Source organism: Neurospora hispaniola (assembly GCF_033458365.1).
Source record: "Neurospora hispaniola strain FGSC 10403 chromosome Unknown B0T23scaffold_3, whole genome shotgun sequence".
In the NCBI taxonomy this organism is placed as follows: Eukaryota; Fungi; Ascomycota; class Sordariomycetes; order Sordariales; family Sordariaceae; genus Neurospora; species Neurospora hispaniola.
Window position 1 is genome coordinate 922,974 of NW_026944408.1, and position 13,804 is coordinate 936,777.

At 41.7% G+C, this 13,804-nt stretch overlaps 3 protein-coding genes and 1 non-coding gene across 4 annotated transcripts; 3 read left to right on the forward strand and 1 right to left on the reverse strand.

The window, feature by feature from the left end:
* Window positions 1-1,294: 1,294 nt before the first annotated feature.
* B0T23DRAFT_403288 (uncharacterized protein) lies at window positions 1,295-3,061 on the reverse strand (the record flags this gene model as incomplete). The annotated part of the gene is made up of 9 exons (XM_062838767.1): window positions 1,295-1,490; window positions 1,770-1,800; window positions 1,830-1,834; window positions 2,016-2,100; window positions 2,140-2,278; window positions 2,573-2,574; window positions 2,650-2,758; window positions 2,957-3,028; window positions 3,059-3,061. 9 exons carry the CDS (start codon window positions 3,059-3,061, stop codon window positions 1,295-1,297), a joined length of 642 nt encoding a protein of 213 aa, XP_062693718.1.
* A 3,023-nt stretch (window positions 3,062-6,084) lies between these two features.
* Window positions 6,085-8,026, forward strand: B0T23DRAFT_376206 (S-adenosyl-L-methionine-dependent methyltransferase). Its single transcript, XM_062836941.1, has 2 exons — window positions 6,085-7,462; window positions 7,596-8,026. Exons 1-2 carry the CDS (start codon window positions 6,521-6,523, stop codon window positions 7,827-7,829), a joined length of 1,176 nt encoding a protein of 391 aa, XP_062693719.1. The 5' UTR covers window positions 6,085-6,520; the 3' UTR covers window positions 7,830-8,026.
* Window positions 8,027-8,420: 394 nt separating this feature from the next.
* Window positions 8,421-8,510, forward strand: B0T23DRAFT_t125. Its single transcript has one exon. It is a non-coding gene; the product is annotated as a tRNA-Pro (tRNA).
* A 541-nt stretch (window positions 8,511-9,051) lies between these two features.
* B0T23DRAFT_403290 (uncharacterized protein) lies at window positions 9,052-11,958 on the forward strand (the record flags this gene model as incomplete). The annotated part of the gene is made up of 6 exons (XM_062838768.1): window positions 9,052-9,472; window positions 9,532-9,838; window positions 10,347-10,973; window positions 11,030-11,108; window positions 11,730-11,796; window positions 11,843-11,958. 6 exons carry the CDS (start codon window positions 9,052-9,054, stop codon window positions 11,956-11,958), a joined length of 1,617 nt encoding a protein of 538 aa, XP_062693720.1.
* Window positions 11,959-13,804: the final 1,846 nt, after the last annotated feature.

Genomic DNA, 13,804 nt, shown 5'->3' on the forward strand with positions numbered 1-13,804 from the left:
GAGAGAACGTTTAATTTAACCTTACTAAAAATTTCCAAAAAGTCGTAGTATTAACTAAGGACTTCTTTAAAAATCTTTTAACGAAGTTCTATTTCGTTTATTTCTAAAGGACTACTATAAATATCTTTCTTATTTTTAATAAAATATTCTAACTTATATAGACTAATAACGCCGAAGTGCATTTCCTTCGCTATTTTATAGAATAATTCGGCATTAATAAACGCAAAGTCTACCGGTCGTTTTTTAATCTATTCCTAATTACACTTTAATCAATATCGACTATATATATTATATAATAGATATAAATTTGAAATTAACATTAACTTTACTTTTCAAAGTAGGGACGGTACGAATTCTTTAAATTTAAAGGAGAAACTATTATCCTATTTAAATAATTAGTAATCTATTCGATTAAAATATTGTTTTATCATATCGGGCAATATAAATTAATTTAATTGTTTCTAAACGATAGAAAGGGATTACTAAGGAAGGTTAGAATTAAGAATCGTCTATTCTAACTAACGTTCCCTTCCTAATTTATTAATCTTTTTTAGTATTACTTTATAATTATCACGTCCGTCTCAATATTATTTATCTTCCTTTTTCAATAAAATTTCTCGAATGTTAGTATCCTTCTAGAAATCGGGATACTTTATCAAAATAGAATTCTTATTAATTTTAAAATCTCAGAACTAGTCCAACTTCTAATCGAAGGGAAATAGTAGTCTAGAATATAATAGGTTAATAAGAATATTATTCTTAGCTAACTATATATTTCCGATAATTATATCGCATTTTAGGTTAGGGAGGATAATAATCTACTAATCCTTAACCTTAAAATTCTAAATTTTAATATATCCCTTCAATACAATATTAACCGAATCGGGCTAGGCTTTTTTGTAAGGAGTAACGTATCCTGGATTGAAGTTACTATATAGGGGCAATTTTAATAGTTTCTATAATTTACAAACGAAAGATAAATTTATAATAATATTAGCATTAGCTCTAGTATCGACGAAAATATTAGAAATTGTAATAGTAATTCTATTAAGTACTATACTATATATTATAAGAAAGAAAGACTTTCCTCCTAAATAATTATGGAAATCGAAATCTAAATACTATATATTAAGGACGTTTATAGTAGATACTTTATCTTAGGGGGAAATTTAACTTAAAATATTTAATTTCCCCTAACGGAGTCCGAAACAGCATCCTCATTATTAGAAGGTATCGATTCATTATTAGAAGACGGAGTATCGAACAAATCCTTAACGTTAAAGGAATCTTTACCCTAAATAATATTAGTAATAGAATTCAAATAAGCATCGAAACACTTAACGAACTTTTCCTTATAGGAATATTCGCTACTTATATAACCTTTCTTATAGCAATTAAAACAACGGCCTTTACGAATAAATTCTCTTATTTCCTTAGGAGTAGGACGTTCGAATACCGGAATCTTTATTACAACCTTAGAAGTAATAGTACTAATCTCCTTCGAATTTTTATTATAGCGAAAGCTTTATTTTCTATTATATTAATAATTCTTCCAAATATCTATTCAATTACCCTCATTAAATAAATTAAGGAGGAGGATATAATTATTAAATTATTTAGAAGAATCTAAATAAGTAGATTTAGCCACTTAATAAAGCTCTTTAGTAATTTTATAACGAAAATTATTCTTCTACTAATTATAGGAGCAGCGGTATTAATTAATTAAATGTTAGAAAGTATTTTTAAAAGTTTAGAAATATTTACCGTACTTTATTTCCAAATTATTAAATTCTATAAAGGCTTTTTTATAAGTATTATAGTTATAATACTCTTCCTATAAATATTTTAGTAAATTATCCGAAGTAATTAACCGGTTAGGGTAGTTAATATTTAAATAAAGGAGTAGGGCTTAGGCAGCTTTATTTACTAAATAGTTAGTAATATAATTAAATTTTTGGCGGTCGGTATTAAAATAATCGGTATTAATTTTAAACTTAATTTTAATCTAATAGTACCAAATATTAAAAGTTACTTTATCCTTTTTATTATCATTATAGAATTTTCCAATACTCTCCTCCTTAATAGAACACTTTCTATCGGCTAAATAGATAATAGAGGCGGCTATAATAGTAAATATACTAAAATAGGAATAATAATTATAGGGGTTAAGCGGACCGCTATTCTTTAAACCTTTAAAGGCTATAGATTTATTAGAATCTCTATTAGAATTATCTAGGTCTCCGCTTCTAATAATTTTACTTATAGCATTTAAAACCGTCTTTAAAAAAGTTAATAAATACTTATTTTCTTTTTCAAATTGTTAATTCTCCGTAAAAATTTATTAAAAGCTAGTATTGGAAGTATGGAAATTCGTATTAGAAATTGGGGGGTTAGGATTTCTATTAGCGATTTTTTAAAATAGAATCGCCGTAATAGAGCCGAAGTAGTTAATCTAATTTTCGAGGATATAGAGGTCCTTATCAGCACAATTAAATATATTAGTAAAATCGTTAAATTATTTAATAGTTCCTATAAGGGAAGCGGTATAGATATATATTTTTAAAAATATAACTTCTAGAGATATTTAAATTAAGGTAATAAATTAATTATAAATTATCGGCCTATTAAACAATTCAATTTTAGCGTTACTTTTACCTTTAGAGGTTATAAAGGTAAATGATATAAAGGCGTCTCTGTTATAATATATATATTTAAATAAATTATAGAAGTATTCCTTTAAATTGTAAGTAGGCACTTCCTTATTAAGAAAATAGTATACGTAATAAATAATAAGTTAAATATATTTGTAATAGTATTTATAGAATTCCTTGGAGGAGAGGTTTAATAAATCAAACTCTTTATTATTATTATTATTATTTTAACTAATAATATAAGAAGTAACGCCCTAAAAATCGGGGCCGACAAAATCGTTAGGATCGAAGGATTTACGTCTAACCTTTAAAGGAGGGAATTTACCCGCCTTAGGAGCGTACTTTCTTAAAATATTAGGGTCGAAATAAATATAGCGCTATTACACAGCTTCCGTATTATCACGAACCATCGTAGCTAACTATTCTAATAATTGTTAACCTAATTATTAATCGGTTTAATCTCCTCTTCGGAACTTCTTTTTTTTTTAAAAAAGGAAGAGGACAATTACAATACGCTACGCATCGAATTTTTAGCTTACCCCAATCGTTTATTTTAATTGCTACGTCGCTACGCCATAACCTTTCTTCTTCGGGTAGAATATTTAATACCATCCCTAATGGAAAAATAAATTGTAAATAGTATAAAGGCACGTAACGGGCGAAGTAGGGCTACAGCATTATTAACGTTCAATATAGAATTTATAACTAAAGAGTAAAACAAAAGGTAAGAGTTGTGCGGGCTGTTGGGCTGGAAGATATGCTTCTAGACCTTCGAGCGCCCGGACCACTCTTCCTTATCTAATCTACAACTGATTAAATTACTCGCATCCGAGCGACCGTGTAATGCAGCTATGCGACTGGGCAGTGGGCATGGGTCAGCGGGACTGGGCCATGACACTTCCTTACGATTGAGTATTATAGAATTTAATATTAGTATGCGGCTTTAGCGCGGCGTTAACTTATCCCTTTTATATACCTAGCTCGTAGCGTACCCTATTATTATTAGTTCGGCGCTTTGTTAGGAAGAGGAGGGTACTAGTCACTATAATCCTATTAGGTAGAAGCTTTGTAAGGCGAAGTAGGGCCTCGGCGCTGTAGGCTTGTAAAATCCCTTCTTCAGTAGTCGCCTCTTGGCCGCCTAATAATAAGCTTTAACGTAGTGTAATTATTCCCGGTACGAAGTAAGGCCCAATATCAAACAGTTAAATGCTTAAAATAGTTTTTAGACACCGATGCGATGCTGGATCCCTAGTTCAAGCAACGCCCGCTGTATTACTGAAGCGTGGATTTTTGCATCTCTTGCTATTGCATTCCTCGTTCGGACGGCTACAGCCGTCCTCACCCAATCGCTCTTCATTACTTTATTACTTCATTACTTTATTACTTTATTACTTTATTTCTTCATTTCTTCATTTCTTTATTTCTTCATTTCTTCATTTCTTCATTTCTTCATTTCTTCATTTCTTCATTTCTTCATTTCTTCATTTCTTCATTTCTTCATTTCTTCATTTCTTCATTTCTTCATTTCTTCATTTCTTCATTTCTTTTCTTCATTTCTTCATTTCTTCATTTCTTCATTGCTTCATTACTTCATTACTTCATTACTTCATTACTTCATTGCTTTAGTAATAGTAAAAAGGATAACGATTTTTAACCTTATCGATAAGCGATATCGAAAGATTTGGTAAAGGATTTTAGAAACGGAAGGACCCAGTGTATTCTAGCGCGGACTGTCATCGATACTATCCACGAGTTGACCAATAAGAACGTAGCGGGTCAAAACGCCCTGACCAGTTATAGGGCCGTGCCACGCATTGAGCCAATGAGAGTATAGGAAACTATTGTACGAAGACCTGACTGTAGACGAACCGTTCTTTAATAGGCCGCTCCGGTAGATGTGGGTCCCTAACCTCCAGACTGTGAAAGTCATCCACCTCCTCTGCATAGTTGAAGCACGCTTCAAAAACGAGGTACGTAATTATATTAAAGCAATTAATAATAATAAGGATAAAAATAAGGATAAGGATAATAAACTAACTTGATACTAGGTAGAAAAAGTACGGGAGGTACAGCGGCGGGATAAAACGAAAAAGGAGGAAGCCGTTGAGATATCTTCAACTAGCTTATCTAACGAGCTTTCTGAGCTGTCAGATGTCAATATTTAGATTGTAAATAAGGTAGAAATAGATTAATATCTAATACTATAGAAATATCACGAAATTTGAGTTATAGGGACGTATATACAGATAAATCTCGACCCAGCTATAGATGTTACTAGATATCAAAAATATAGAAATTTACAACCAAAACTCTATATTTTACATAACAGCTGACATTTGGGTTGAGAGGGTGCTAGTAGGAAAGCGTAGGGTGCGGGGAGGGTTACTTATAAATATTGATTGTAGCGCGCTATTTATAGTTGGAGGGAGAAGGAGGGAGCTAATATTATAAAATTAGTACCCAATAGGGTATTTAACTCTAATTAGCTAAATTTAAATACTAAGACGGTAGTCCGTATTAAAATTGCTCTAATCGATTCGGACTGCGGCCTAGTAGCGCTCCAATCTTTTAAAGTATTCTCTAGCAGCCTCAGGCTATAAGATACCGGAACGCACGGCCATTTAAATTCTAGCACTCCAGCTACCTAGAGGGTAGCGTTTTCTTGTTTCTTTCTTCGTAGAACCTTAATATATACACAATGGCTAGCACCCGCGTATTGCTCTGCTGTCCCCTTACGATTTATAGCCTGTGTAACTATATTTACCTTATACTTTTTTTTAATTTAAAATACAATTTTAAAGGGATAGTAGCGCGCTTTCTTTCGCAATATAAATTACTTCTTTAAATTCTCATTATCAACCAGCTAAGGGCAATACTTTACGTAATTATAATAGAGTATAACCTTAATAATGGAATTATTGTCTTTATATTCCAGTTTTTAAGCGTATGATTATACTAGGTCAAGATACTTAAGTAATAGCAATAATAAACGTTGATAAAGTAGGCGAACAATCTATTATAATTATCAACAGGCTCGACTGAAAGAAAGGGTTATTTACTAATATAGTTTATATAGTATTAGGGTTGAAGGAGGCGTTAGAATTGAAAGTAAAAGTTAAGTTGCGACGAGCGCGCTTTAAGGGTATGGTAGTTAAAGTGAAAAAGCATTTAGTACTATCGATTAATTAAGAAATTAATTAAATCTAACTACTTTACGTACGTTAAGAGGTAATTTGTAATTACTACAGTAATGTAAAGAGCTGGTTGTTGTGGAGTGTCAGTATAGAGTGCTGGCGCGACTGCGTGTAAAGTGCTGGTGTGACTGCGTGCAACTGGCCGTGTAAAAAAAGGGGAAAAGAAATGACCACAGTACAGCGATGTTACGTGCATTGAAAAGACGAAAATTTGCGGGTAAAAACAGGGTTTTCAATGTTAGGTATCATTAGTTGAACCGTCCCATTTTTCTGGGTGGGGGTGGGTGCGTGTAAGTTTTTGGGGGGTGCGGGCAAGTAAACTCTTGTTAAACGTTGGAATTTACCGCCAAAATTCCGTTCCAAATGGGTTATACCATTCCACGTAAGAAGCTCTTCTGAAAGCCTATTTCCGGACTCATTTCCGGGCGACTCGAACACGCCCTTAGTAACATTAGCGTAACCGATTCCTAGATAGGCTTAAGGGCACCGAAGCACCTGGTTGGCGTGGTTGGGACGGGACTCTGTTTCGTTTGAGCATTCCCGGCCGCGTAAGAGTTAGTTTTCAAGCAACCACGTCCTCGCGTCCTTGCCTGACATTCCAGGTATCTTTTTTCCTCTTGTTCGATCTAACACGTACCTACAACCACTGGACTTGGGAGATAATAGCTTCCAGCCATGAGTACTCCCGTGGAGAGGAAGCCCCAGTCGCCGGCACTTGAAACTCCAAGCGTAACTAAAGCGAAGATATCAACCCCTGGCCTCGCATCTCCTAGGGCAGCATCTTCTGCTGGAAGGGCAAAGTTGCCGACATCTGCCGCCGAAGCTTCGGCAACCGAACCGACTGGTGTCCTTTCTGGCGAACATTGGCTTCAGCAAGGCCTTCCGAGGCCCGGCAAAAATGAGGATACAGACTCAGCCTTGGGAAGCGATATCGACAGTTCAACTGCTTCGATTTCTTCAAGCATCCTGAACTACCGTACTATCAATGGCCGGACTTACCACAGCGACTCCGTAACCGACGGGGAATACTGGGGTCCTAACGATTCCAAACACATCGAAGCCCTCGATATTATCTACCACGCCTGCGATCTCATGCTTGGTGGCAAACTACATCAGGCACCGCTCGTAGAGAGCAACCTTAGGAATGTAGTTGATATCGGCACAGGCTCAGGAATATGGGCTATCGACTTTGCGGACAAATACAACAACTGCAATGTAATCGGTACCGACATTTCGCCTGTCCAGCCTAGCTGGGTTCCCCCCAATCTCCAGTTCGAAATCAATGACGCTACCAAAGAGTGGACTTTCAGGGAAAACCATTTCGATTTCATCCATATGCAGTTTTTGAACGGGGCTTTTGGAGATTTGACAGAAGTCTACAAAAAGGCGTACCGGTGCTGCAAGCCTGGCGGCTGGCTCGAGCATTCTGATCTTTCGACAATGATCAAGTCTGACGATGGCAGTGTTCTCCCCGAGTCTGCATGGGGCCAGTGGGGTAAATTGTTCGATGCGGCGGGCAAGAAAATCGGGAAGATCATGGCGATGGCTGACAATGGCCTGATGGAGAAGGCGATGAGGGATGCCGGCTTTATAAACGTCGAAGTAAAGAATTTCAAGGTATGGTCATATTTGATCCCCATCCATGACTGCGGGGCCCAACAGGCTTGTCGGTAAAATAAGCCCCTTAGCACTGTGCCTAATAGCAGTTGCACTGGCACGCGGAAGTTGAACGCTAATTTGGGTGTTATAGATGCCTACCTCGCCCTGGCCAAAGGACCCGAAGCAAAAGGAAATTGGTCTCTATTACTACGCGGCGATCTTGTCTGATGTTGAAGGTGTCATGCAGTACATGTTCGCAAATGTATTGGGATGGACACAGGAGCAGATCGCGGTATTTGCTGCTTATGCGCGCAGAGAATTGAAAGATATGAGCATACACGGATATGTAAGGTGGAAGGTGGTGTACGGTCAAAAGCCGGAGTAGGGGAGAATAAGAATGAAAGTGTTGAAAGATGTTCCATGAGCGAAAGTCCAGACTCGAGGCATGGGAGAAGATGCGTAGAGGTAGTTGTGTTAGAGACGTGAATTCTCAGCTGGAGAGTACCTAATCTACCCGATCGATGTTCGCGTACTTATGGCGGGTTTTTTATATTCAAATCGGCCACGGCTTCGATGATTCGATTTGTGTATCTTTTTGCACGCGCCCCGGTCTTTGCTTATTGCCTGCTACTGGACTCTGTTGACCGACACTGCGTTAGCTGCATTACCTTGGTCTTCAGTTGTAGATGACTGGAGTGAACTTGGTCACAGGCTGTGAAGTGATGAAAGCTTCGAGTATAATTGGGCAAAATTGCAACAAATAGTAGTGTGTCTAGGGACAACCTAGTCCACCGCCCATAGCAAAGCTTAGGAACAAGAAATAATGCCTAGTTTAGACCTGTAAATATTGAGATGAGTATATGGATGGAAGTTTGTGGAGTGGAATAAGGTGCGATTACAGCTGCCCCGACGAGGAGAGAATTACTTCATTGGAGTATAGGGGTTTTCTACAAAGCACAATCTCAATAACCAATCAGGGCCGCTGGTCTAGTGGTATGATTCTCGCTTAGGGTTCAATCCTGAGCATTCTTGCGAGAGGTCCCGGGTTCAATCCCCGGGTGGCCCCATAATCTTTTCCTATTTGGTCTTTTTGTTCCTTCTCCTTATAGCATTTTTAGTACATCTTCCACCTGTCCTTTTCGTCTCGCTGTGTATACCGGTTGCTCTGATATTTATGATTTGTATAATATTTATTGACTATGCCCTTCGCTTCCAAGGCTTGGATTGTTTGTTCGTGAGCTAACTGCCAAGAAAAACCCACGCGACGTTGGATGATCTGCCACTTCCTAGGATCCAATGCAACAACTAGACCTATACAACTACGAGTAACAAACCTTGGTTCGAGACACGATAAAAAAAGGATATCAAGTAGATCACTGCATCGTTGGGTTCAATAGGTCTCGCCTATGCAAGGAACTCGAGCTCTCTATTACAAGTATCATCTTCTTCCCCAAGTTACTCCCCTGTTTATTTGTCTCTCCTTGCATCCCCTCCTCGCGAGCCGTGGGTTACTCTCCATCAGCGGCATGTCAGCTACCCTGAACCCGATATCGTTCCGGTCAAAAACGCGATAGGAGGATTTGTCTCTTGAAAATTATCGGAGCACAATGGGATCCAGGTCGCCCAGTCATGTTGATAACCTCGGGGTGCAAAACTACGCCGGTCACGGTCGCAGTCACAGTCGCGATTTTGTTGCTGAAAACGACGAGGCAATCCCGAATGTGGGAAAATATCACAACGCCCGTGACTTCGCTGCACTGGGAGCACGGCCAGCACCGTCCATGACCCTGGAAGGAGCGGTTGGAGATGGGGAGGGTGGTAGATTAAGTGACGACCGATGGTCGAGGCCTCACGTATACTATCCATTTGACAACCCAATGGGCACTAACCCGGTCCGCATGGACATTCCGTCCACCGTATCTACCGCGGATCTTCCCAACGTCCTCCGTCGTTCGACTGTTCGCTCTGGTATTTTCAAGACCGTTGACGACTTCCAGGATTTTGATGTTGGTGGGCCTGGCTGGCACCGTACGCTGATATCCTACACCCGGCTTCCCAAGTCGCATGCTAATTATGATTCTTTGTAGCTGGCGCAGAACCAGGGCTGGATCCGAGGAAGGCTGATGGAGGACATGCCTCGATGCCTACTCTTAGTGTACCATGTGATATTACCGTGGTCGACTTCTCACACGGTCGCCTTGCGACATATAGGCACAATAACGAAACGCTCGCTTCATTTATAAGCCTGCCCCAGCCGGAATGGGTCAAATGCCGCTGGATCAGCGTCAATGGTCTGAGCTGGGATGTCATCCAGCTACTGGGTCGGCACAAGAACCTGCATCGACTTGCTATCGAAGATCTTTTGAACACGCGAAACAGAACCAAAGCTGAATGGTGCGTATATGCGTGCGGACCCTTCATCAACTCGGTCAGGATCTGACGAAGAACTTAGGTTCCCAACTCATGTTTTCATTGTCTTGACTCTCCAGAAACTTGTTCGCATACAGAACTTAGATGCCCAAGAAAGCGAATCAAAATACGTTGATTGCGATAAAGCGAACAACAGTGGGAGAAATGGTGGGTTGGGTGGCGATGGCGGTCCTAACCTTCATAGCCGCCTGAAAGAATATTACACCCGCGCAAGAAATGTTTCCCTGGACCGGAAGCTCGGGAGAGGGAATCCCAATCTACCAGCTAGTCCTCGCGGCCAGACCGGCTCCTCACCAAGCTCCCTCCGCAATCTAAATCTTCACGGGCTTCGGACACTACAGACATACCACTCGAGATGGGATGAGCCACGCACTCATTACATGGAACAACACTCAGCCTTAATGTCTAGGGATCTTGCCGTTGCCTGCGAACAGGTAGCTATGTTCGTTACTCAAGATAACACTATTATCAGCTTCTTCGAGTGTTCGGCTCAAGACGTCGAGGCTCCCATCATCCGCCGTCTCCAAACCAAGGATACCATCATCCGGCAGTCTTGCGACGCTTCAATGGTTGGCCAGGCTATCATTGACGCCATCATCGACCTAGCGATGCCAGTGACCACGTGCTATACTGAAGTTATTGGCGATCTCGAGCTCGACGTGCTTACCAAGCCCAATATCAAGCACACCAAGAGCCTTTACATTCTCGTCACTGAGATGAACAAGATGCTGAGCTTTATAAACCCAGTGATTACTCTCATAAACGCGCTTCGCGACCACAAAACGAATATGTCACAAGAAGCAGCAACCAGAAATATTCAAGACCCGAGTCATGGCGTCATCATCACACCGACAACTTACATCTATCTTGGAGATGTTCTTGATCACTGCCTCTTGATCACTGATACATTGACCCAGCTGAAGGGCTCGGCTGAGGGCATGATTGATCTCATCTTCAACACGATATCGGCAAACCAAAATGAGTCGATGAAGCAACTTACGATAGTCACCATCATCTTCCTTCCCCTGACGTTCCTTACCGGCTACTTTGGTCAAAACTTTCAACACTTTCCCGGGCCAAATCACTCGATTGACTACTTGTGAGTAACCCTACATGCCTCTGTTAGTCACTTCTCTACTAATCTCGAAACTGTAGCTGGAAAATTGCGGTCCCTGTGGTGTTGGCCACTGGGCTCCTACTACTGGCACAGGCCATCCACGATTATTGCAGGATCGTGGGTGCAACAGCTCCGTATCGGGCAGTTGAAAAGGGCGCGGAAGAGGCGTCGAGGAAAGAAGCAGGTGTAGATGTGTAGCTCTCCGTTCAAGGTCGTCAGTCAGGTAGCTGAGATCTTACCTACCACTGTCCCTGGTCAGCTGGTCTCACATTGTATTGATATACGCTGTGTAGAACAGCGTGCTACCTGTTCTGAGTTCGGCATCATTGGGAAGCTTATCGCTCCCAGCTCATGACCTTGTCTTTCTGCGTAAGTTCTCATGGATGTACGTACTGACCTCGAAAAGTTTGTGGGGGGCAATACTTTTAAAGCCGAAGAAGTTATTTAGACGGCGTCACAAGTGCTACGCTGGGAGCTCTTCTTGCAGGCAGATACTTATATGAAGCATTTGGCCCTGTTCGACACTCAAGCCTTAAGCGCTTTACCCTTGTCGTGGTACAGGATTTCCCAGCTGGATTCGTCGTGTTTGCAAGTTAAAGACAACTCGATTAGACAGTTACTGACTGAGTTGTTAAAAGAGCAAGCAACGTGAGTCAAATTTACAGACGACCGAGACTCATGAACATACCTAGCCCTGGCCTGTCCACTTCATGGAACAACTACAGCTGCTATACATAGTACATCAATGGACTGTCCCAACCGAGCGCGGACGGTGCCACCTTCCCTGTCAACAACCCGATGACGGGTCAGCACATATACATTTGCGCATCAGCCTCTGTCGATGACTACAGTCTTGCCATCAAAACTGCCTACGAGGCATACCGGTCACGGTCGAAGACAGGTCCTACCGCTAAACGACGGTCTTCTGGAGACTGCCGACATACTCGAGTTGTACTTACACTACTAGTATAGCAGTGAGATAATGTCCCAGTAGACCTCGGCGCCAGGTTGACGGGTTAAGATTAACATTCACTCCATCGCCGGGACACTGAGGGAAATTGCCGCTCAGGCCGCTCAGATACGAGACGAAATCATCCAGACGGATCGGCCTTGGACGACGGCGTTCATGAGAGACGGCTGGTCGGTGTCGTGTTTGGAATAGCTCCTTGGAACGCCCCAGTACCTAAATAATGCGGAGCTTGCCCCGAGCTTGTTATATTTTTCAAGCGCTGATAAGTATCAATGGGTGATTTCCACAGCAAAAGCGGTGGCCCGTTCTGTCATTTGCGGGAACACAATCCTGTTGAAGCCATTTGAGTTCAGCCTTTAAAGCCGGCACCAGCAAGACGTGTCATTGACCTGGTCAAGTCAGCGGTTCATGGCGGCGGCACGAAGCTGCTTGCGGGTGACCTTAAAATCACGGGTCCCAACAAGATCATTCTGAGGCCCCATGAAGAAGGAATCGGAGTCGTTTGGTTTTCGTCATGATCCTCTTCGGATTCGAACTCGATGAGGAAGCAGTTGCGCTGACCCACGATAGTGAGTTTTTGCTTTGTGCAAGCGTTTGCTTGAGGGAATTTATCAGAGCATTGGATATTGTGAGGCAGTTCGGGCAGGTGTGCTTGTCAGATCAACGGGCCTGCCGTGTATGTCGAGGCAACTCTGCCCCAAAAGGGACTGGTGGAAGCAGTGGCTATGGTCTGTTCGATGGCATGGCCGGGGTTAGGGCCTTCACGGAGAGGAAGCTTGTTACGTCCCCACCTCCAAGCTGAGGTATGCTTTCTGACGTAGTGCGAGTCATGACTTCTTGACCTCATTCTATATGACAGTATCAACGTTACAATGGGCTGATGGTTTCTGTCTACCAGCGTGAAATGTGAAGAATGGGTAACTCCGACGATTGCCTATCCATGACGACAATACGTAGAAATAATTGTCTAGGCGTACGGAAGTGCGGTGCCGGATTGAAAAGCTGAGGGAAATTCGGCCTTATCATGAAGCTTGATCATCCCCCAGGCTATTCCCATGCTCTCTACACCACACTAGCGCTTCAGCCGACCACATGACTCTGGTGAATACGAGGACTCGACTAGTGTAGTGAGGTACTGTGGTGTAAAGATTGGTGCTTGGATTACTCAGGTTCCATCAATGGCGGCCGGCTTGCATAACGGCGGCACTGTACAGTTGACCCCTGGTGCCGGGCGTTAGTCAGCGCGGGTTTTCAACACGCACTCTACGTAACTCAACCTCCATTCCACCAAATTCAATAGAAGGAGCTCGTATTAACTAGATACTCTTGGACGCGTATATACCTACTTTATTCAACTTTTAGTTGTTACTGGTGTTATCCAGCCGTTTTTCTGTGAACTTTGCAGACCTCCGTTGCAAGAACCGCACTAACAGACTGTATCTGTCGCCACTGGCGACCATAACCGGATTTCCCATTTATTGGGGTCACTGATGATCGGATAAGCTGGGATGGTTGACCCTGCAGGGGCCTCCAGTGGAATCGTGCAGAATCGGCCTGTTCGGGATGGAGAACTGCACAACCACGACATTAACCACATGGGCCGATGCTGATCGATGTCAGCGCGGAGAAACATGTGCTGGGTGGTCCAATCATGCGCTTGGTTATGGAGAAAAGAGGCTGACCAAGGCCTCGGAAAGGTTACCTGAGATCGCTGCTACCAACGTTAGTCTATCAGCCAAGCGGTGCCACGGAATACGATACGAGACATTCCACCAAAAGACTTTACCCATTGGGTACGCTGCTGCGAAGATGGGCCCTCGGCTGAGGTGCTAGATGAGGATCT